The sequence below is a fragment of the Procambarus clarkii genome, chromosome 62, assembly GCF_040958095.1.
Source record: "Procambarus clarkii isolate CNS0578487 chromosome 62, FALCON_Pclarkii_2.0, whole genome shotgun sequence".
Taxonomy (NCBI): Eukaryota; Metazoa; Arthropoda; class Malacostraca; order Decapoda; family Cambaridae; genus Procambarus; species Procambarus clarkii.
In genome coordinates this window covers 18,027,507-18,049,226 of record NC_091211.1, presented here as the reverse complement: position 1 = coordinate 18,049,226, position 21,720 = coordinate 18,027,507, and the positions used below count along the sequence as shown (strand labels likewise).

Below are 21,720 nucleotides of genomic sequence, written 5' to 3'. Positions count from 1 at the left end.
CCCCCCCTAGCCTACCCCCCCCTAGCCTACCCCCCCCCTAGCCTACTCCCCAAAAAATAAGACCCCACATCTCCCGCCCGTCTTAAACACACACACACACACACACACACACACACACACACACACACACACACACACACACACACACACACACACACACACACACACACACTAACCCTGTCCACGGAGGACAGAAGAAAATACGTGTGCCCGCCCTAGTTAACATTTTAAATAAATGACTAAGTCTGCGGTAGAAAAAATGTCAACAAAAAAAAGCTGCAGTTGTGAGTTCTTGGCTGTTTAGGCTGTAGATATATTTTCAGTTATAATTGCTTGCTTCTCGAGAGGTCTTTTTATTTTGCTATTCATTCCGCCACCGGTTTTTTGAGGTCGTCGTGTTGACACACGACGACCATAAAAGAATCTTGTGCATTCCCAAGACTAATGTGAAGCTGTATTTTTGTCGACTTGTCTCAGTAATGTGGCCCCCGGTATCCATCTCCCCCCTCCGCCCAGCTCACCCCCCTCCCAGCTCACACACCCCCAGCTCACACACCCCTAGCTCACACCCCCCCCAGCTCACACACCCCCAGCTCACACACCCCCAGCTCACACACCCCCAGCTCACACCCCCCCCCATCTCACCCCTCCCAGCTCACCCCCCCCAGCTCACCCCCGCTCATATGTGACATACTAATTTATTGTGAATATTTTAGTTTGCCTTGAAAAGCTTCATAGAAAACACCGACCTTACCTAACCTTCTTAGTATGTTAAGATAAACATCTTATTACTTCTTAATTACAATTATTACTTAACCTATTATAGGTATAGATATAACTTCTTATAGGTATAGGTTAAGTAATAATTGTAATTACGAAGCAATAAGATGCTTATCTGAACATACTAAGAAGGTTAGGTAAGGTTGGTGTTTTCTATGAAGCTTTTCAAGGTAAACTAAAATATTCACAATAAATTAGTATGTCACATATGCACTTATTTAATAAGTCAATATTGACTAGAAGAAAGTGCTAGAACGGGTTTCCCTCTTGAGTTGTTTGGCCTTAATATTATGTCTTTGTGAAGATGTTATTGCGGTTTAAAAGAATTAGGCCTAGTGTCTAAGTGTTGAGGCATAGGCAGAACCTTCAACTTTAATTCTAATGAATGTTGCATAATTCATCATTTAAAATTTATCGATGAATGGGCCCGTTTGTTGAGTTAAATTTATTGACTGCCCCGTTACCGTTGCACGTGGTATTGGGCAGGTTATAGTTGGTGCCCTGTAGGTGCACTTCAACGGGGTTGTAACTAATTGTTTCTGATAGGTTTCTTTCACAACAAATAACTCGTCTTACTCTCTGACCTTACGGGTTCACCATAGCCCGTGCTACTGGAACTTATTGTTCTGAGTAGCTGAATCTAAAACAACAAACATCTCTGACCAGGAGGTCAGAAGTAGAGTAGTGGGGCTTGGGGAGTAGAAGAAATCCCAGAACCCCATCAAGCAGGTCTCAAGCAGGAACTAAACATGACCACGTTAGAAAGGAGGAGGGAGAGGGGGGACATAATACAGACGTATAAAATACTTAGAGAGATTGACAAGGTGGAAAGAGAGGAAATGTTTGCAATGAATAATAGTAGAATGGAATTCTATGAATTCACAATCGACTTGAGAATGGTCCAGGACGGAGCGAAACGTCGTCGTCCCTTCACCTTCTAGTGTGTGGTCTGGTCAACATACTTTAGCCACGTTATTGTGACTCATCGCCTGCAGTAGAACAAGGTGGTACGGATGGAAGCTTGACTCAGAGGTGTCATACTGATGTTAGAAAGTTTCTGTTAGCATAAGGGTAGTGAGTAAATGGAAATCACCTAAAGGAGCAGGTTGTAGAGGCTAACTCCAGTCATGTCTTTAAAAGCAGATATGATAGAGTAATAGGTCACGAGTCATTGTATTAGATAACCAATGGCTGGACAAGTGGGGTCCAAGAACTAGAGCTCGATCCTGCAGGCACAAATAGGTGAGTACATGCACATGTGTGCGTGCGTGTGTGCACGCACGCACACACGCACATTCATTTATTTATTTTTGTTTTCTCTCCTTACTGATTGGCGAACGACTGGTTTCAACCATTCAACTTTTTCTTTCAATATTTTCTCTAAGACAAGTTTAGCGTTTCCCGCTCGACGTGAAGCGTTGTGCTAGATTCTTGGCTGACTCTTGGCCGTACAACAGCCTGGTTGACCAGTCCAGAAACCAGGAAGCCTTATCGACCAGTCCAGCAACCAGGAAGCCTGATCGAAGACTGGGCCGCGAGGACGCTAAGCCCCGAAACCAACTCAAGGTAACCTCAAGGTAGATGTTCGAAGTGTTTCTCCACCAGATAATGGGAAAACCCGCTAAGTCACTTCCTCTTGATAAATGAGCTCTTGAGGAGAGAGAGAGAGAGAGGCGACATATAATGGGTTAGTGTGTGTGTGTAAAGTTTTTAGATATAACTAGAGGACTTTAGGGCGTGTACGTGGAGAGTGCGGACATATCCTTACCTACCTTGCGGCTCAAATTTGGTATTGTTGCCGCCGGAGGAGGCTAGTTTATTGTGAACCCCATACTCATCCTGTGAGCGGTAGCGCAAAAAGGATTACAGAGTGACACAACAGGTCTTATCAGACCTCAACGGAGATTATTACATAAACAGTTTCATCTATCCTTCACACACCTTATAATCACAATGCCAGCTAGTTACAGACAATGTTCTATTTCAAGAGCTATATGGAAGTGCTTTACCAAAGATTAAAGAATTGTAATTGTGAACGTTTTCTATTAACCGTCCTCGCTTGGCGAGAAGGAAGGAAGGAAGGAAGGAATTATTAGGAGAAAGCGCCAAGCCATTACGACTATATAGCACTGGGAAGGGGTCAGGATAAGGATTTGGGATGGGACGGAGGGAAGGAATGGTGCCCAACCACTTGGACGGTCGCTTGGCGAGAAAGGTGCCTTGGGTTGTATGTTTCTGGTTAGGTGTAACAGTTGTATTATTTACGGAGTGGCAAATCAATAGAAGAAATATGCTTGGTGGAGGGGGGTGAGGGGTATTTTCAAGGGTGTGTGTGTGGGGGGGGAGTGGTTGCTGGCCGGGAAATTGCATTTGATTGGGGCTTTTGTGAATTAATCAAGTCAATATGAGAGCGTAACACAGCCGTGTGTGTGTGTGTACTCGCCTAGTTGTGTGGTGCTTGCGGGGGTTGAGCTTTGGCTCTCTGGCCTCGCCTCTCAACCGTCAATCAACTGATGTACATGTTCCTGAGCCTATCGGGCTCTAATCATACACTAGAAACTGTGTATGGAGTCTGCTTTCACCACCTCGCTTCCTAATGCATTCCATTTGTCAATCACTCTGACACTAAAAAAGTTTTTTCTAATATCTCTGTGGCTCATTTGGGCACTCAGTTTCCACCTGTGTCCCCTAGTGCGTGTGCCCCTTGTGTTAAATAGACTGTATTTATCTACCCTATCAATTCCTTTGAGAATCTTGAATGTGGTGATCCTTCCCCCCCCCCCCACCTAACTCTTCTCTCATCCTGCGAACCAGTGTCGTGTATACTTACCTAATCGTGCTCGCGGGGGTTGAGCTCTGGCTCTTTGGTCCCGCCTCTCAACTCTTGTATCGTGTGTGTGTGGGGGGGGCGGTGGTGGTGGTCGGGGGATATTACACTTCCAACTCCTCCCTACCCAAAAATAGTGTAAATCAAATTAACTTGACATAATGTCACCTGACCTTAATCTAATTAATCTTAATTCGCTGAGAAAGTCTACGAACTTCTGGTGACTTGCCACAATGCTCTTGGTATGAGTTAAGGGAGGGAAGGGGGGGGGGGGAGACCTTTGCAGTTGTGGGCACCTTTGCAATTGTTACACAGCGCTGCTACAGAAGTTGTCTCGTCTTGTCTAACAACCTGAGGTTCATATTTACGCTCAAGTCATAAGAAATGGCGGTAATTTTGGCATAGAATTTGATTTTTTCCCCATGCCCCGTTCAGTGCTCGACGTGACACACACAATTTTGAGATGAGTGCAGACCTTTCTCGAGACCCTGTGTGGTGTGTGTGTGTGTGTGTGTGGTGTGTGTGTGTGTGTGTGTGTGTGTGTGTGTGTGTGTGGTGTGGTGTGTGTGTGTGTGTGTGTGTGTGTGTGTGTGTGTGTGTGTGTGTGTGTGTGGTGTGTGTGTGGTGTGGTGTGTGTGTGTGTGTGTGTGTGTGTGTGTGTGTGTGTGTGTGGAGCGATTATTACCAGGAGAGCCAGAGGTGGTCCAGGGGATAATGGCGAGCAGCGACGTGTCCACTTCCACCTTACAAATGAAGCACATTGGCCCTCGCGTAACGACATTAGGAGTGGGACGAGTGGCCAGGCAGTTTAATTTGACGCGACACGGAGGCGACAGGTGTGGCGGGGCCAGTGTAGCATAGCCAGAGTCACAACCCTGGGTAAGGAGAATGGAGGAGGATAGAGAGTTTTCTCATCTTCAAGAGAAAACTGGATAATTTTCTTCAAGGAGTGCCGGACCAACCAGGCTGTGGTGGGTATGTGGGCCTGCGGGCCGCTCCAAGCAACAGCCTGGAGGACAAGTCAAGCCTGGCCTCTACGGTCTTGGGGAGTAGAACAACTCCCAGAACCCCATCAAGCAGGTGTCCACCTGGCCTCAGGCCGGGCTTGGGGAGTAGAAGAACTCCCAGAACCCCATCAAACAGGTGTCCACCTGGCCTCAGGCCGGGCTTGGGGAGTAGAAGAACTCCCAGAACCCCATCAAACAGGTGTCCACCTGGCCTCAGGCCGGGCATGGGGAGTAGAACAACTCCCAGAACCCCCATCAAGCAAGCATCAAGCAGAGGAGATGGGAGGGAATAATTGATGTCAAAAGCTCTGGAGAAGTAGAGTGATTGATTAAGGAAGCGATGTACGTTGTGGTGACTAAAGGGAATGGAAGCAAGTGGGAGAGAGAAAGGGGGGGGCAGGAGGCCCATTACAAGGCCTGAGGGAGGGAGGCGCAGTGGACCAAACAAACTGTTGTCATGGCGACGGGCGGTGACGCACCCTCCCCAGGGACCTCCTCCTCCTCCCCTCTCCAACACCCAGGTAATGAGCGGGCGGGGGGGGGGGGGTCTAGTGTATCCCTCCTCACACTCGGGTGCCTCATAATTACAGTACTCGTCCCTAATCATATAGATTTATTAATGTGGACTGTTGCGAGGAATTGGTGCGACTTTTAATATGTGGCTCCCGAGGGAGTGTCGCAGAAATGTCACTGTATCAATAATTCATGAAGAAAATACCTAAATCGAGGTACTAAATTAGCCTAGCTTAGCCTAGCCTAGCTTAGCCTAGCTTAGCTTAGCTTAGCCTAGGACCCATGAATAGAAAACGGAGCATCACGTCAATTTTACGAGCTGCTGTGATATTTGGTTCATCATTTTTCGGGTCTTTGTGGATTTATACGTCGGAAATGTGATATACTATTCGAGAGTACGGGTTGCTGGGCGATTATCCTTTTTTTGTTTAAAGCAAATGTAAAAGGTCTAACATAGAGCTAGTTCAAAGCCCTGGCACAGCCCCCCTCCCTCATTGACATTTGCTGCACCTCCTACCCTCAGCCTCGCCACATCTCCCTCCCTCTCCCTCTCGTGTATAAAGGCCAACCTGTGTGGTATTCTCAGAATGTTCGGTAATATGTTTATTGTTTGTGATGTGTGTGTATGTATGTATTAACACGATGTACTGAATGGGGTGAGAATAGCTTGAGCTACCTCATCCCTTTGTGTGTATTTTACCTCAATAAACTTATTTCAATTTCAACCTGTGTGGGATGTGAAGTGGTTTTTAACCATATTTTACATGTATGTTGAATGGGTAGTAGTGAAGAGCGCACGTGCATTTCTTAAAGCAATGGAAACACCAGCAAGACTTGAGAGTAGATCATGTTTTGTCATCTACTATTAAAGTCTAATAGTCTCTGAAAGTCTACATACTCTCTTCTGGATGTATTTTTTCCACTGGTGTATTAAATAGTTTAAAAGCCATTTATAAAATGTTAATACTAGTTGTATGCATACTAATTCTCATGTACTGTAAGTACTCACCTAGTGAGTACATGTGCACACACACACACACACTGTGTGTGTGTGTGTGTGTGTGTGTGTGTGTGTGTGTGTGTGTGTCTGTCTGTCTGTCTGTCTGTCTGTCTGTCTGTCTGTCTGTCTGTCTGTCTGTCTGTCTGTCTGTCTGTCTGTCTGTCTGTCTGTCTGTCTGTCTGTCTGTCTGTCTGTCTGTCCCTACCAGCCGCTCACTCCCTCCCTCCGTCCCAACCAGCCCCTCACTCCCTCCCTCCGTCTCTTCCAGCCCCTCACTCCCTCCCTCCGTCTCTTCCAGCCCCCTCATTCCCTCCCTCCGTCCCTTCCAACCCCTCCTATCTTTCCTTCCTGCCCCTCACCCTCCTTCCCCATACTTTGGAGATGTGTGTGTGGGTTAGCTTCACCACTTTGGTTTTGGTTGATATCTTCCAGGAAGAAGTGCTATTGTGTTGAGGGCAGCACCATCTTGTTGCCACACTCACATGTTAGGAAATTCCACCAGCATGACCGTTTTCCATGTCTTTACACTCAAAGATTTGTATTTACAGTATTTTGTCAGTGTATCAGTATCTTAAACAATTTAAAGTTGCATTTCAAAATGTAATTTTTACATGGAATCTTTTTATTTTGTACATTTCTGTTTCATGCATTTAAATTGGCCACCAGTGAAAATACTGTAGTTATTTGTATACCCATAGATTGTGTGTTGTACAGTACAGTATTATGCTGTAACATTGTCCGCCTAGTCTATTGAACCCCCCTAACAATTGGTTCCATTTAATAGCTTGAACTTATTTTCCCACTCCCCTCTCTACATTTTTGTAACAATGCTTGTGACTATACAAATGAAATTTGGTTTGGGAAGCAGTAGGCCAGAGAGGTCAGGGGTCACATGTAATATAGATGTTAAATTCTTTCTCATATTAACTTCAATTTCATCTGATGCTTTCCTCTGCAGTTTGGTACCAATGCTCCAGAAGAGGAAGGTCAGCTGTGTTAGGGATCAAGGAATTATAGGTCAATACCAATTATTGTAAACTGAATGCTTATGCTGATTACCTTCCTTACCCTATGATGATTTCGGGGCTCAACGTTCCCGTGGCCCGGTCCTTGACCAGGCCTCCTGGTTGCTGGACTGGTCAACCAGGCTGTTGGGCGCAACTGCTCACAGCCTGGCGTATGAATCGCAGCCTGGTTGATCAGGTATCCAGCTTCAGCTACATCAGGTGCATTGACTTAACTTGGTACATGTACTGTGTGCTCTAAGCTGTACTCTTGGCAAAAGGAACAAAGGATATGCTACAGTTTTATTTGTCTTATATAAATCTGGATTTGTAACTGTTGTGTGCTTTATTTCTAATTGAATTTCACTTTGTTGCAAGCTTTTTCAGTTTGTTGAATGAAAGTGCTGTAATGATAAATTCTCTTGTTTCAGGTGTACCCTGGCCGTGACATCACCAACATTGTTGAATCATCACACTACTACAAAGTGCCCAACTTTTGCCGCGTTGGTCATGCCAAGTGCAAAGCTGCAGCATGGGTCAAGCCTTACCGCTGTCTGGGTGAGTCATTGTTTAAAGTTCTTGGGATGTAATACATTGCACACTTGTTGCACAAACATATGATTCACTTTGGAAAGGGTAAAGTATCATAATTTTGTTTCTTACTTTTTTTTTCCTTTGGTAAAAAATTTGTCTGAGGTACACAGATCCTTGTATTTTGGATATTACTGTACAGTATTGGAATGCTATTCTAATCTTTAAGCTATTGACGATTAAGATCATTAAGGCATTGAGGGGACCTTTGACAAGCTGCCGGCTTCCTGTCCTCATCGAAGCCACTAGGGTTAGTGCCCCTCAGGTAAATCGGTTAACAAATTTCCACAACTTAATGGCTTAACAATGGGCTAACCACAATCATTACTCATTTACTTAGTATTTCTCCAACATATTGCTGATATTTCCTCTCATTTCATGCGTGGTTGGTTAGGTTGTATATTTTCTCCCACATTATTGTGACTTATACCGTTTATGAAATATATTTTTTTTTTGTCCCCTAACTCCCCTTGCCACTTCGGGGGGGGGGGGGGGGGGGGTATAGGGTTTTTATGTAGCTTCAGGGCACCGATTCCCCCAGCCACAGGGCACGGCGAGACGGCTCCCCTAAGCATACCTAATACCCTAACAACCCTTAGTGTCAGTGAATTTATGATGCATATAATGACAAGCTTATGAATTTAGATTAATTGATCTTTAATTAAAATGTGGGTAATATAAATTGAAGATGTATGAACATTGAGGCAGCACGGACAGTTATCATCGACTGGTTCCATACTAGAGATTACTCTGGACAAGCTTCACTTGGAATGGCTTGCAATTTACAACTTGTCATCCAAAAATGATCAGTTAGTATTTATAGTTACTGTGAATGAAATTACAAAATATGGACTGATATGCCAAAAAAAACTCCATTTTGTAATTTTAATTTTTGTAGATGACCCATGAAAGAAGGCTTACAGTCAAAACTGACTTTTCTTAAGCTGAGTATAGTACATATGTGAACTAAATTAGGCTTAGGATTGCCTGGTTTAATGCTAGAATACTTTTGGTTAGGTTTGCAATTACACTTATTTCACCTTTTGCTATGCTCTTTAGAATCCTATCCACAGTAGCTGCAAGTTCTATAATTTGTTGGCAGATGGGTTGCCATTATGCTAGCAAGCAGCAGCATTCGATATTCTCCTCATATGAGCTTACTGGTCATCCCCCGTAATCCCAAACCAGCTATTATTGTATCTGAATGCAGCACATGGCTCGTATCTGAATATTTGTTATAGACTACATTTATTTCCATAATGCTGCACTGTGGATTGGTCCTGCACTGATCCTTGGGACTTGAAATACTCTATATTCATGACCCCAAATGAACGTCTTGTAACCACAGTCTTACACAGGAAAATTAAAGAAGTGTAAGCACTTTGGATACAAATGACCATATTTTTTGAAGAAAGTGTACCATACTTCAGATATATAGAAATTTTATTAAGTTTTTCTTTTAATTAAATGTTTTTATCATAGTCTAGGCCTGTAACCATTACATGACATTTATTTACTTTTTTATTCATTTATTTATTTACAAGTAGAAACAATGGGTTTGCGAGAGTACATAACATTGGTGCTTTTACATTCTTGCAAAGCCACTAACATGCATAATGTTTGACATTGCTGTATACCATGTAGAAAGGTATTGTTGCATGTGATAAGGGTTTGAGCCCCTTCCAGTAGGTACAAAGCAGCATGTATTACATTGCATGGGAAGTTTTATTTTATGCAAGATAACTAATGAGTGCTTTAATGTTCAGTCCTCTCAAAACAAGTTGACTATTCTAGACTGCTTCACTGTACGTGTACACAGTGTAAACACAACTAGATGTAAATATCCAGGGGTGCCGGTGGCTGTGTGGATAGCACGCTGGACATGTAATCCTGTGGCCCGGGTTAGATTCCCAGCGCCGGTGAGAAACAATGGGCAGAGTTTCTTTCACCCTAATGCCCCTGTTACCTAGCAGTAAATAGGTACCTGGGAGTTAGACAGGTGTTACGGGCTGCTTTCTGTGTGTGTGTGTGTGTGGGGAAAAAAATTAGTAGTTAGTAACAGTTGATTGATTGTAGGCGATTATTATTATAATTGCTATATAATTATTATAATTACTCTGATTATTCAATCAGAAGTGGGCTGAAAGAGCAGAGCTCAACCCCTGCAAGCACAACTAGGTGAATACAGTTCTTCTTCAGTAGTTATGTAGTTACCGTGATAAAATCTGTAATTGCAGGTTTATCTCCACCTGTACTATATAATCATTGTCAAAATTAGACGCTTTATATTTAATAAAATTAGGCTATGTACATTTTTTTTTTCACATATTTCATATGTATTTTTACCAATAAAGATTATGAGGTTGTACTGTAAATGTCATAAATACACAGATAAGATGTTTTTTCCATTATATCTCTATTTTAAGAGACCAGCCATGTTTATGACTTCTTAAAGGTTAAACAAATATTTATTGGCAAAAGCTCATAGGTAATTACAGGTACAAGACAATAGGAAAGATTCTAAGTGTAATTACCTAAGTTTAGTTACAGGACAAGAGCTACACTCGTGGTGTCCCGTCTTCCCAGCACTCTTTGTCACATAACACTTTGAAACTACTCATGGTTTTGGCCTCCACCACCACCTCACCTAACTTGTTCCAACTGTCTACCACTGCTTGCGTAATTGAATTTTCTTATGTTTCTTCGGCATCTTTGTTTAGTTAGTTTAACTCTATGGCCTCTTGTTCTTGAAGTTCCTGGTCTCAGGAAATCTTCCCTATCAATTGTATCAATTCTGTTACTATTTTGTACGTAGTGATCATGTCGCCTCTTTTTCTTCTATCTTCTTGTTCAAGTATATTTAATGCCTCTAACCTCTCTTCGTAGTTCTTGTCCTTCAGCTCTGGGAGCCACTTCATGGCATGTCTTTGCACGTTTTCCAGTTTGTTGATATGCTAAGAAGAACTCTCACAATACAGGGAGGTGGTTTGGTTTTGACCTGATGACCTCCAGGACACCAGCGGCCACTCCTACTCTATGGGTCACTAATCTTCCTAATTCTAACTCCCACTTCCTGTGTATGGTGTCCCATACCAAACACTTAATAGCAAAAATTACTCTAGCTGCTTATACCAAAAATAAATGTATAGTAAATTAAATGCTTATTGTCTTGGACTTAAATCCAGGGGTGATAGTTGTAAGTAGCTTCCTCTGTCTGCTTAGATTGGTTAGGTTTTTTATTGTATTTCTGGACTACTACACGCAGTTGCTCCTTAAGGCAAGATTGCACCAAGTCGTAATGGTGCATTGGGATGCATGGTGAATTTTCAACCGATCCTAAAATGGCACTTAAAAGTATAATTTCCAATGCACGCAAAGCTCTTACTAACACTGTGGCATCACAATCCTCATGGTAGTGTTTTCTTTGGTCATCTTTCAACCCGTCCTCAGACCAAGTCCATTCCATCCAGCGGTCAACCCCAAAGACACATTCATAAATTTTAACATGCTGTTCATTCAAAACAGTAATTTTCTCAAATGTAAATTAATATTATTATATATTTGCATATTGTGCCATTGGTTAGGTTAGGTATTTAGGATTCTGTTGGCGATTATTTGTATTTGTAGTATGTGTGTGGGTGACACATTTACAGCATTGTGGTTCGTATAAAAGTCGGTCAGCGAAGCACTTGTTCCGGTAGTGTTCGGACGTCATGAGTTGAGTTGTGTGTAAACCGTAAACTTGATGGTATGAAGTACCTGAATCATTGGAATTACTTTATCGACTCCTGTATTTTTGACCAGACCACACACTAGAAGTTGAAGGGACGACGACGTTTCGGTCCGTCCTGGACCATTCTCAAGTCGACTCCTGTATTCTTGAAGATATCCTCATAATCCATCCCAAATTTGCCCATGTGACTATAGTCATCCTGCAAGATGGGTATTTTAGTATAGCAGTGATGCCTCATAACAAACTATCTAACCTCTTCATATAGTCTAGGGTTGGTGCATAAATGTGATGTGCCCATGTGTGTTAATAACAAAATAATAATAATAATACTCCTAGGATGCAGCACCTGCACCACCACAGGGTCTCGGGATTTGAGCACCCTCGCATTCTTCCTCGCTGGTTTGCATGTTAGTTCTCTGGCAGAAATTGATCGGTGATGAACATGCAGAGGTGATCTTATGCAGAGAATACATTCAGAGAAAGGTTTAATAATTAAGAGAAGAGAGGAAGGACAGGAGGGGAGGTAGGGGGTAGTGTGTGGATAGACATCATGGCAATGTAAAGGACAAAGCCAGGTAGAAGGGGGGGTTTATAATGGAGTAAATGTGTTTGTATGTGTGGTATATAGCAATTCACCAATGCATTGTACACCTGGATTTATGATGTGGTCAATTGCTGCTGTGGATGACTTCCTGAAGTGTGTTGGAGCTTCATCAGTGGTGCTGTAGTTTGTAATGTGAAGGATATAATGACTGAATGAAATTGGTAATATTTTATTATTCAATATCTACAGTGTAACATTATTTGACTATACAATATTAGTCACCTATTTTAATTTGGGCTGACATCTCCCCACCCCATTAAAGTAATGGGGTGATGATAATACAGCATATATGTACTCACCTAGTTGTGCTGGTAGGGGTTGAGCTTTGGCTCTTTGGTCCCGTCTCTCAACCGTCAGTCAACTAAAGTACAGATTCCTGAGCCTACTGGGCTCTATCATATCTACATTTGAAACTGTGTATGGAGTCAGCCTCCACCACATCACTGCCTAATGCATTCCATCTGTTAACTACTGACACTGAAAAAGTTCTTTTTAACGTCAGTCTCCCTTGTGGCACCCCACTTATCACATTTCTCCATTCAGATTCGTTTCCATTTAGCACGACCCATTTTCTTTCCTTCAACCATTGTTTTATCCATTCTAATATTTTACCATTTATTTCTTGGGCCTGTAATTTCCTTGCCAATCTTTCATGTGGTACCTTATCAAAAGCTTTAGCAATTGCTTAATAATTGGTCACTGTAGACTGAAAATGCTGTCAATGCCTTTGTTTGTCTTTACTGAAGAAAATATTTCCTTTGAAATTCATACTTAAGGGTTAAACTTTTAAAGTGCTATATAAATATGATTTATTACTGATCTTTCAAATTCCATGCATATAATTTTAACTGATGCCATCGGTGACCTTAAAATTTTTAATTTCAGAAGGATCATTCCAGTCTGATGCTTTGTTGGTACCTGAAGGTTGCCTCTTTGATCACATCCACAACCAGTCTCGATGTTGGGAGTTTGATCGGTGGAACACCACGGCGGACCGAGCTTGTGGGGCTCGCAGAATGACCCTCAAGTCCTTTGCCATGCTCCTTCCTTGTGGCATTGATGTTTTCTCTGGTGTGGAATTTGTGTGCTGCCCCAAAAATTACAAGAGTCATGGCAAGGCCCGGCCCATGGAGGTAGAGGAACCTGTTGCTCTTCCTCAAATGGACCATCGTGCTCACCAAGCCATATCTGCCACTCCTACACCCAAGATGGCCACCACAACTTCACAGGTATTGAGGCTTAAATATAGTGTGCCCTTTATAGTGAATAATTTTCAACATTTTCTTCATCCTGTTACAGAAAACTACAATAGAATGTTCTACACTGATGCTGTACTGCATACATACTAGTCATAGGCACAAGTAAACTGGTTGTCTGTCTCGTAACTGCAGCTTCACGATGCTCTGTAGTATGATAACTCACAAGTCAGAAGGTTTAAACTAATGTTAGGCTCTGAATTAGAAATAACTAATTTAGCACACTCGAAGCAATAATAGAATTACACAATAGAAAGAAATAAACTTAATCTATACTTTTTGATTGAGTGCATTCATATATATTGCTCCAGCTCCTGTGCATTTATATACAGCATGTCAAATTTTGGTGTACTGTACCAATACATTTTAATATGTATTGTTGCGTTTATATATGTCGAGGTACTAAATGTAGCAGATTAGGCCATTTTGTCGATAAAAGTTGGTTCTTGATATAAGATTTCACTGAAAGGTTTACAAATGTTTTTCTTTAGTTAGGGTTTGCACGTTATAATGAGTAGACTTTCAACACATCTGAATATTGCTGTTATTGCTGTTGCATTTCATGTTTCGGCATTATATTGGAATTTAGGAGTTTTATGTGAATAATTTTTTTTTTTTATCAAGTGTGGATAATAAGGTACAATATCACAAATGGCTAAGCATATTTTCCAGTTTATTGATGGGCTGCTTACTTAAGATATAGGGCACCATACAACTGCTGCAGATTCCAATTTTGGCCTCACAAATATCATGAACCATTTCTTTCGTATTTCACCATCCATTTATTTAAAAGACGATTCTGAAGTTGGACAGTGAAGCATATGCTCCTCATACAATGTCCTTTATGTGTTCCTCTAGCGACAGCCTATTATCCAGAACAGAAATTACAATTAAAATTATCTGTGAAAAGAATTATTTTACAGTAGGGGCTGTATTGGCAAAAGTGGAAAAAATGGACTTTTGGAGGCCTCTGGAACACATCCATATTTTCCTCCGTTAAAGTTAAATTCACTTTGCATGAAGTTATCCAGGGACACGTTCCATTCACAGGTGTGTGTGTGTGTGTGTGTGTGTGTGTGTGTGTGTGTGTGTGTGTGTGTGTGTGTGTGTGTGTGTGTGTGTGTGTGTGTGTGTAATTACCTAAGTGTAGTTACAGGATGAGAGCTACGCTCGTGGTGTCCCGTCTTCCCAGCACTCTTTGTCATATAACGCTTTGAAACTACTGACGGTCTTGGCCTCCACCACCTTCTCACTTAACTTGTTCCAACCGTCTACCACTCTATTTGCAAAGGTGAATTTTCTTATATTTCTTCGGCATCTGTGTGTGTGTGTGTGTGTGTGTGTGTGTGTGTGTGTGTGTGTGTGTGTACTGTGTGTTCATGACTGTGTGTACGTGTATTAAAATGCTTTTTTAAATTTTTCACAGGAGGTTGGTACGCGAGATGAGTACTTCAGTAGATTTGACCCCCATGAGGAACATGATGCTTTCCGTCGTGCTGAACAGCGACTAGAAGAACGTCATCGTGAAAAAGTGTCCAAGGTAGATGCCCTTTATCTTTCTTTTCCCTATTCTTTTAGGACTGAATGAAATGCTTTTCATTTGCAAAACCTGATGGTGAAAATTATATCATTAGTGAAGTACTTTGGTGAAAAATCAAGGCTGTTAGTCAAGTTGTAATGATTGATAGTTTCTCTTGTTTGTACAATCAAAAGATCATTCTGTTATGTAAAACTTGTCCTCATTATCATATCCTGCTAGATAACCTCATTGTCATGTACCATTATTTTTTAAGCCTCAAGATTAAATTACAGACTGATAGTACTAACATCACACATCATAAAAATCTTTGAAAGAGTGCTAAGAAATAGGATCACAAAATACATGGAATCACAGCATCTCCATAACCCTGGACAACATGGTTTCAGAACAGGGTGCTCTTGCCTATCACAGTTGCTGGACCACTGGACTGCTGTAATTTTCACATATTTTGCAAAAGCCTTCGATAAATGTGACCATTGTGTTGTTGCACACAAAATGTGTTCAAAAGGAATTACTGGAAAAATAGGCAGATGGATCTACAATTTCCTGACTAACTGAACCCAGTGTGTAATAGTCAACAAAATAAAATCCAACCATCAATCATGAAGAGCTCAGTCCCCCAGGCTACTGTGCTTGCTTCAGTACTTTTTCTCATTCTCATATTGGACATGGACAAGGACACAAACTATAGTACCGTATCATCCTTTGCAGATGACACTATGATTTTTATGAGAGTAGACAACATAGAGGACACAGCAAACCTCCATTCAGATGTAAATCAGGCCTTTCATTGGGCTACAAAAAATTATATGATATTTAATGAAGATTAGTTCCAGCTCCTGCGCTACAGAAAAAATCGTAACATAATGAAAGAGCAGTGTAAAGGATTTGGGTGTACTCATGTCGGAAGACCTTACCTTTTAAAAAAAAAAATAAAGTAGCCGTCACAACTGCAAGAAAAGACAGGTTGGATAACAAGAACCTTTCAAACAAGAGATGCTATACCAATGATGATACTTTTCAAGATGTTAGTACTCTCTAGCGAGGAATACTGCTGCACAATGACAGCCCATTTTAATAATTATCACTTTCCTGCCCCCTACACTTGGATGTACGGGCGGTTTATTTAAGCGCTTGTGGGTTCGCGTCGTACATTTACAGTCCGTGTTATAGTGGGTATATACTACTCGATCGACTTGGGGTTTGTATTAATATGTTTGCCATTAAATTTCCGTGCATTGTATTGTAACTTAGAGGAGAGACTATTGAGTTGGTGACACAACGAGGGTAATCGCCCACTTCACACACTCTTGTGTTGCCCGCGATCATGATTCTACATTTATATGCATATGTCTGTGTAGAGAATTTTATTACGAGTTCAGTGATATAAAATTTAACGCTGTAGGACTAATGTGGAGCTGACAACAAACAAAAGAGTACGAACATTTTGTAGCTGTTTGGGCGTATGGCGAGACGGCGAGTGATCTACGTTTTTATTTATTTCGTGGTGGAATAGCTAATACTTTGGTTACATTTTATACATATGATCTTGTAGAGAATTTTATTGCCAACACATTGATACCAAAAGGAAATACGTAGCTCGAGAATTGATGTCAGGAGAGTGAAAAGATTACACACTGTGTGGTGGTTACGCTCGTGAGAAAAAAACGCCGCGCGCACAATGCACAGAGTTTTTTCGCGGGTACAGGGTGCATCAAAGTGTTAAAGCTGGAAAAATTGCAGACCTGGAGAGCATGCAGAGATCTTTTACTGCTAGAATCCACTCTTTAAAGCATCTAAACTGTTGGGACCGACTAAAATGCCTAAATATGTATTCTCTAGAGCACAGGCGGGAGAAATGCATAATAATTTACAGGTGGAAAATATTAGAGGGGCTGGTCCCAAATCTGCACATAGAAACATCACATGAGACCAGAATGCATGGCAGGATGTGCAGAATAGCAGAGGTGCAATAGGCACTCAAGAGAGAATTCTATCAACATCAGGCCTGAGATTTTTCAACACACTTCCACTACACATAAGGGACATAACTGGCCGACTCCTCAGTGTCCAAGAGAGAACTTGATAAACATCTCCAAAGGATACCTGATCAACCAGGCTGTGATTCATACGTCGGGCTGCGAGCAGCCACATCCAATAGCCTAGTTGACCAGGCCAGCAACCAAGAGGTCTGGTCAGGGAATGGGCCGCAGAGACGTTGAGCCCAGAAATCATCGCAAGGTAACAGCAAGGTAATCCATGAAAAGTTTAAATGCCAGTTGGCATCCTTATCATCATCATCAGTTTTCAACACTGACTTGTCATAATGCATGATACGCAGGTACAGAGGTGGTAATCTTCGTCTAAATTTCTAAGCTTCTTGTTCCATTTTGACAAGCTTAGCTCTGTAAGTATCAAGCATTGCCAAGTTAACTCGTCTCATTTTAAATCATGTAGGCGATTAGGGTGCAGATTGTATTTAGAATAGTATATCCAACTTAAATATTTCCTTAACTTTCAGATCATGAAGGAGTGGTCTGACTTGGAGGAGCGTTATCAGGACCTGCGGGCCAAGGATCCTCATGGTGCCGAAGAGTTCAAGCATCGCATGACGCAGCGATTCCAGCAGACTGTTGAAGCCGTAGAAGCCGAGAATGAAGCTGAACGACATCAGCTGACAGCACTTCATCAACAACGGATTGTAGCTCACATCAATGAGATGAAGCGAGAAGCCATGACATGTTACACCCGTGCCCTAGCTGAGAAACAGCCAAATGCAAGTTTTATTAATTTTGAACTGTTGCACTCGAGGAGTATTCCCAAGATTTTTTGGTATTGTTTGGTACACTATTGTTTTTTTCTGGGAGGGACCCTACACGAGCTCCCTGAGCTTATCTTTGGTACCACCAAGCTTTAGACCATCACATCAGACCTCCAAGATCCATCATTACTTATTGGATGCTAAGACCAGAATCATTCACATGTATAAAAATTTTTTTTTTAAGAGTACATGCTATTTGACATACATGTACAGTACTATTGTATATAGTTTGAAGGCAAAATGTGGATGCATTATGACTGACACAATAGGTATGATACTATCACCTCATTATACAATACTGTATTTACTTAATGTCTCAAGTTACTATGGAGTAACCCCTAATTAAATCCTAGTGCGAGCCTGTGTAGAGTTATATACCACAGAAAGCACAGCTGTTCTCACCAATGATGGCCTGTCTTCCTCCAGACTCACCGGGTTCAAAAGTGTCTACAGAAGCTGCTTCGTGCCCTCAACAAGGATCGCCATCACACTGTCTCCCACTATAAGCACTTGCTCAACTCTGACTATGAGGCTGCCGACCGTGAGCGTGATTCTACTTTACAACACCTAAGTGACTTGGAGCGCATGGTCAACCAGTCTCTCAACATGCTGGCCAGGTGAGTGATCAAAATGGGTTTTACAGAGTGAATTGCTCAAGAAAGCAATGTTTTAGCATTGTATAATACAATGAAAGACCATATATCTTGCAATCAAATTGGAAGCTGCTCAGCCTATTTGAAATATTACAAATGTTCAGTAGCATTGACATCCACATTTAAGTCTTAGAATATCTTTGCTGGCTGAGTAGCTGTTAGCTTTAACAATGTCCAGAACACTATCCACCAGAATTTGAATATTGATTAACAGATGTGTCGAAAGTTATGAGAATAAAATTCCTGTACTACTGTAATGTACAACTTTGCCACAACCATGAATGTATCCTTGTTCTTCCTGTATGTTGTTCAGGCTACATAACTTTGTTATATAGGGGTTAAATATATATATATTCATTCTGTTATTTGCATACTCCATCTCAGTACATCACTAAAAGGTCATTATTAAAAGTGGAGGTTGCAAGTATGTGACCATGAACCATTGCCTAGAGTTCCTGGCTAGTAGAGAATGTAGCATGTTAGTCTCCCAGTACAGTCCATCCTCATTATCCTAGTATCCATATTCTCTGTTTTTTTTGTTTTTTTTTTGTGGGTTGACTCATTAATTTATAAGTAATGATTAGCTTCATGTATTTAGCATTTTGGATGATAATTGACTTTTTTTTTTTTTTTTTTTTTAGACACCCAGACCTGAATGCTAAAATTGGACGTTTGATGCGCGAGTATTCAGCAGCACTTCGCAGCAAATACTCAACGCCTCCTGAGCTGTCTACTCGCTCTCCAAAGCCTCTTACTAGTGGTTAGTTCTTGAGTATTGAATTTTAATTGTCAATTTGATTTGTTTTCTCTTGTAGGGTGGATATCACACGGGCTTGAATGTAAATAGTATTGATGTACACGCCTACCAACAGAACTCGCCAAACACATTGTTTATAGTGCTCTTTGTTCTTCAATCACTTGTTACTGTAAAATAACTGAAGTTACAGTTCTCCCTAACACACCCACATCTCCTTAAATGAGAGCAAAAATGAAGCAGAAAAATACTTTCTACAAGGTGTTAATTGGAGGGCCTGTAAAATAGAACATATCGGACAGCTAGGAAGGAGAGTTGCGGAAAACAGGAGGAAGCATGTTCCTATAATACAGTACAGTACATGTATATAAATAGATGAGGTGAAAAATAAAATTGGAGTTAAAAAAAAAATGATAAAACCAAAAATACTTGACATCATAACTCTGGCAGAGAAACTTTTAAATAATTTGATATTCCCAAGGGAATATCACATCTCAGTTTGGAGATGTGATAGAAAAAACAGAAATGATGAGGTCACTGCACTAGTGAAAAATAAAGAAAAATAAAAGAATTAATCCTCAACAACCCATGGGATGTAGATATAGTTTCACTGGATATCTGCCTCCTTGCTTAATTTGTACTTGCAAGTGCCAGTGGTTTCACTCGGCAGTCCAAGATTGGAGGTGTGTGACTGTCCTCTTCCAGTCTTATTGTTGCAGTGTCCCTTCCTATGTGCAACAGTCATGCATACCCTTAGGTGATTGGATGTGCAGGTGCTTTTTCTCTGACTCATTGCATGCATATAAATAAAAACAATGAAATATAACTATATGAGAATGTGTACCATTCATAAATGGATGTACATATATGATGAGCAGAACAAGTTATTGGGCTTCTCTGGAATGTAGAGTACAGTTGGAAACACTTGTCCTCTGATATTGCGGCCATTGGCACCTCCATACTACTATTACACATGCTGTTGTGTCCTTTCGGTACTTGTGTTCTCGTCGTGCCTATGCTTTTCTGCTGAAGAATGTTGACCAGACCACACACTAGAAGGTGAAGGGAGGATGACGTTTCGGTCCGTCCTGGACCATTCTCAAGTCGATTGTCTGACTTGAGAATGGTCCAGGACGGACCGAAACGTCGTCATCCCTTCACCTTCTAGTGTGTGGTCTGGTCAACACATATGGAAGGTAATTAAAGGCCGTTGGGTTTTCCCATTTAATTACATGAACTAGACTCTGACAAGGAATAACACATTAACTTACTCGCTGTGGTTAAATCGGCTTCCCATACCCATAAACCCACTAAACCTCCCCGGTCACCACTTGAACTCGTAACCTTGGCTTAAGTCCCTAATATACTGAATCTTCACTACCACGCTACACACCCGATTAGTCTTCCATTCAATACTCGCATATTGCAGACTTGACTTGGTCAACAAGATCACATAGAGTTCCCACATATTGTCAGTTCCACATCGTTGCTGCCACAGATGGGGATAAGGAGGACTTGCCTGAACCACTACTCCCAACAGACTGTTCCAGTCAGCCATAGCTTCAACCATTACAGCCCTCATTCCCAAGGAGGGTATATAATCCAATTGACAGTAGGTCACCTTCTTCCTAGAAACCTGAGGTCATTACAGCCCTCATCCCAAGGAGGGTATATAATTCAATTGACAGTAGGTCACCTTCTTCCTAGGAACCTGAGGTCACCCTTTATCCTCTCTTGGCTGGTACTTACGTCTTGGGCAGCTGCTGTTCTAATCCCTTGACCTTACCTCGATGTGTGAACACAGCCTGGAAAACTACATGTACTTCTACTCGTCATATGTTTAGTATTGTAGTAATGATTCACTAGCTAATATTCCCTCCTAACATGTGGATTACAACACACACATGCATATGTACATGTGTTTTCTCTGCCCTTTTTTTTCCACTGCAAGTTTCATTGTGGTCTCTTTGTCTTAGTGCCCCATCTTTTGTCAGGGTTTTGGGAATTATTCAAGGGTTCTTCCGGAGAGTTAACACATTCATGCCAGTTATGGAGAGTCGTGGCAAAGATTCCTTCAAAGGTGTCTTTGTTTCCGGCTGTAGCCATTTGTCTTGGATGGGGTTGCTGTTTATTTTGCTGATGTCTGATTGTCTGGTTCTCTGGCATCTTGCGGGGATCTCTGCTCTTTCCCATGTCCTTCTGTTGAGGAAGCCCATGATGTTGAGAGGTTCCAAGGTGGACTCTTGGTGTTTTAGACCCTTCATGGTTCTGGGTATCTGGTCCTTTGAGTCTCTTGCTCCAGTGCAGTTGATCTTGTTTTCCAAGAGAATTTCCCTCCATATCATCATTATTCCTCAGCTGCGGCATGGATAGGTTTACTTTGGTTCTTGTTCAAAATCAGAACTGTGCTTCGAGGGAGGGTCCACTCGCTTTTGGGCTTGGATCTGCATCTTTGTTTTTGCTGCAATTTGGGGTCTTGTTTTCTCTTTTCTGCGACCTGGTAGACATTCCCCTCCGTTTCTTGGAGGGTTAGTGCCCTTCTATCATGTGGCACTTGGGGCCTGGTGCTATACCTGACTGAGGTTATTAATTTGTTTGTCCAAATTCTAACATTACCAAAGGTACAATAAACATTTA

At 41.7% G+C, this 21,720-nt stretch overlaps 1 protein-coding gene across 1 annotated transcript in view; it reads left to right on the top strand.

Moving 5' to 3' along the window:
- Appl (amyloid-beta-like protein) overlaps positions 1–21,720 on the top strand; it is a 213,590-nt gene that overhangs the window by 179,533 nt on the left and 12,337 nt on the right. The window contains exons 3-8 of the mRNA XM_045755645.2: positions 7,563–7,689; positions 12,945–13,288; positions 14,742–14,855; positions 17,377–17,631; positions 18,103–18,293; positions 18,971–19,089. Of these exons, the coding sequence (XP_045611601.2) occupies positions 7,563–7,689; positions 12,945–13,288; positions 14,742–14,855; positions 17,377–17,631; positions 18,103–18,293; positions 18,971–19,089 (1,150 nt within the window). The remainder of the gene's footprint in view (positions 1–7,562; positions 7,690–12,944; positions 13,289–14,741; positions 14,856–17,376; positions 17,632–18,102; positions 18,294–18,970; positions 19,090–21,720) is intronic.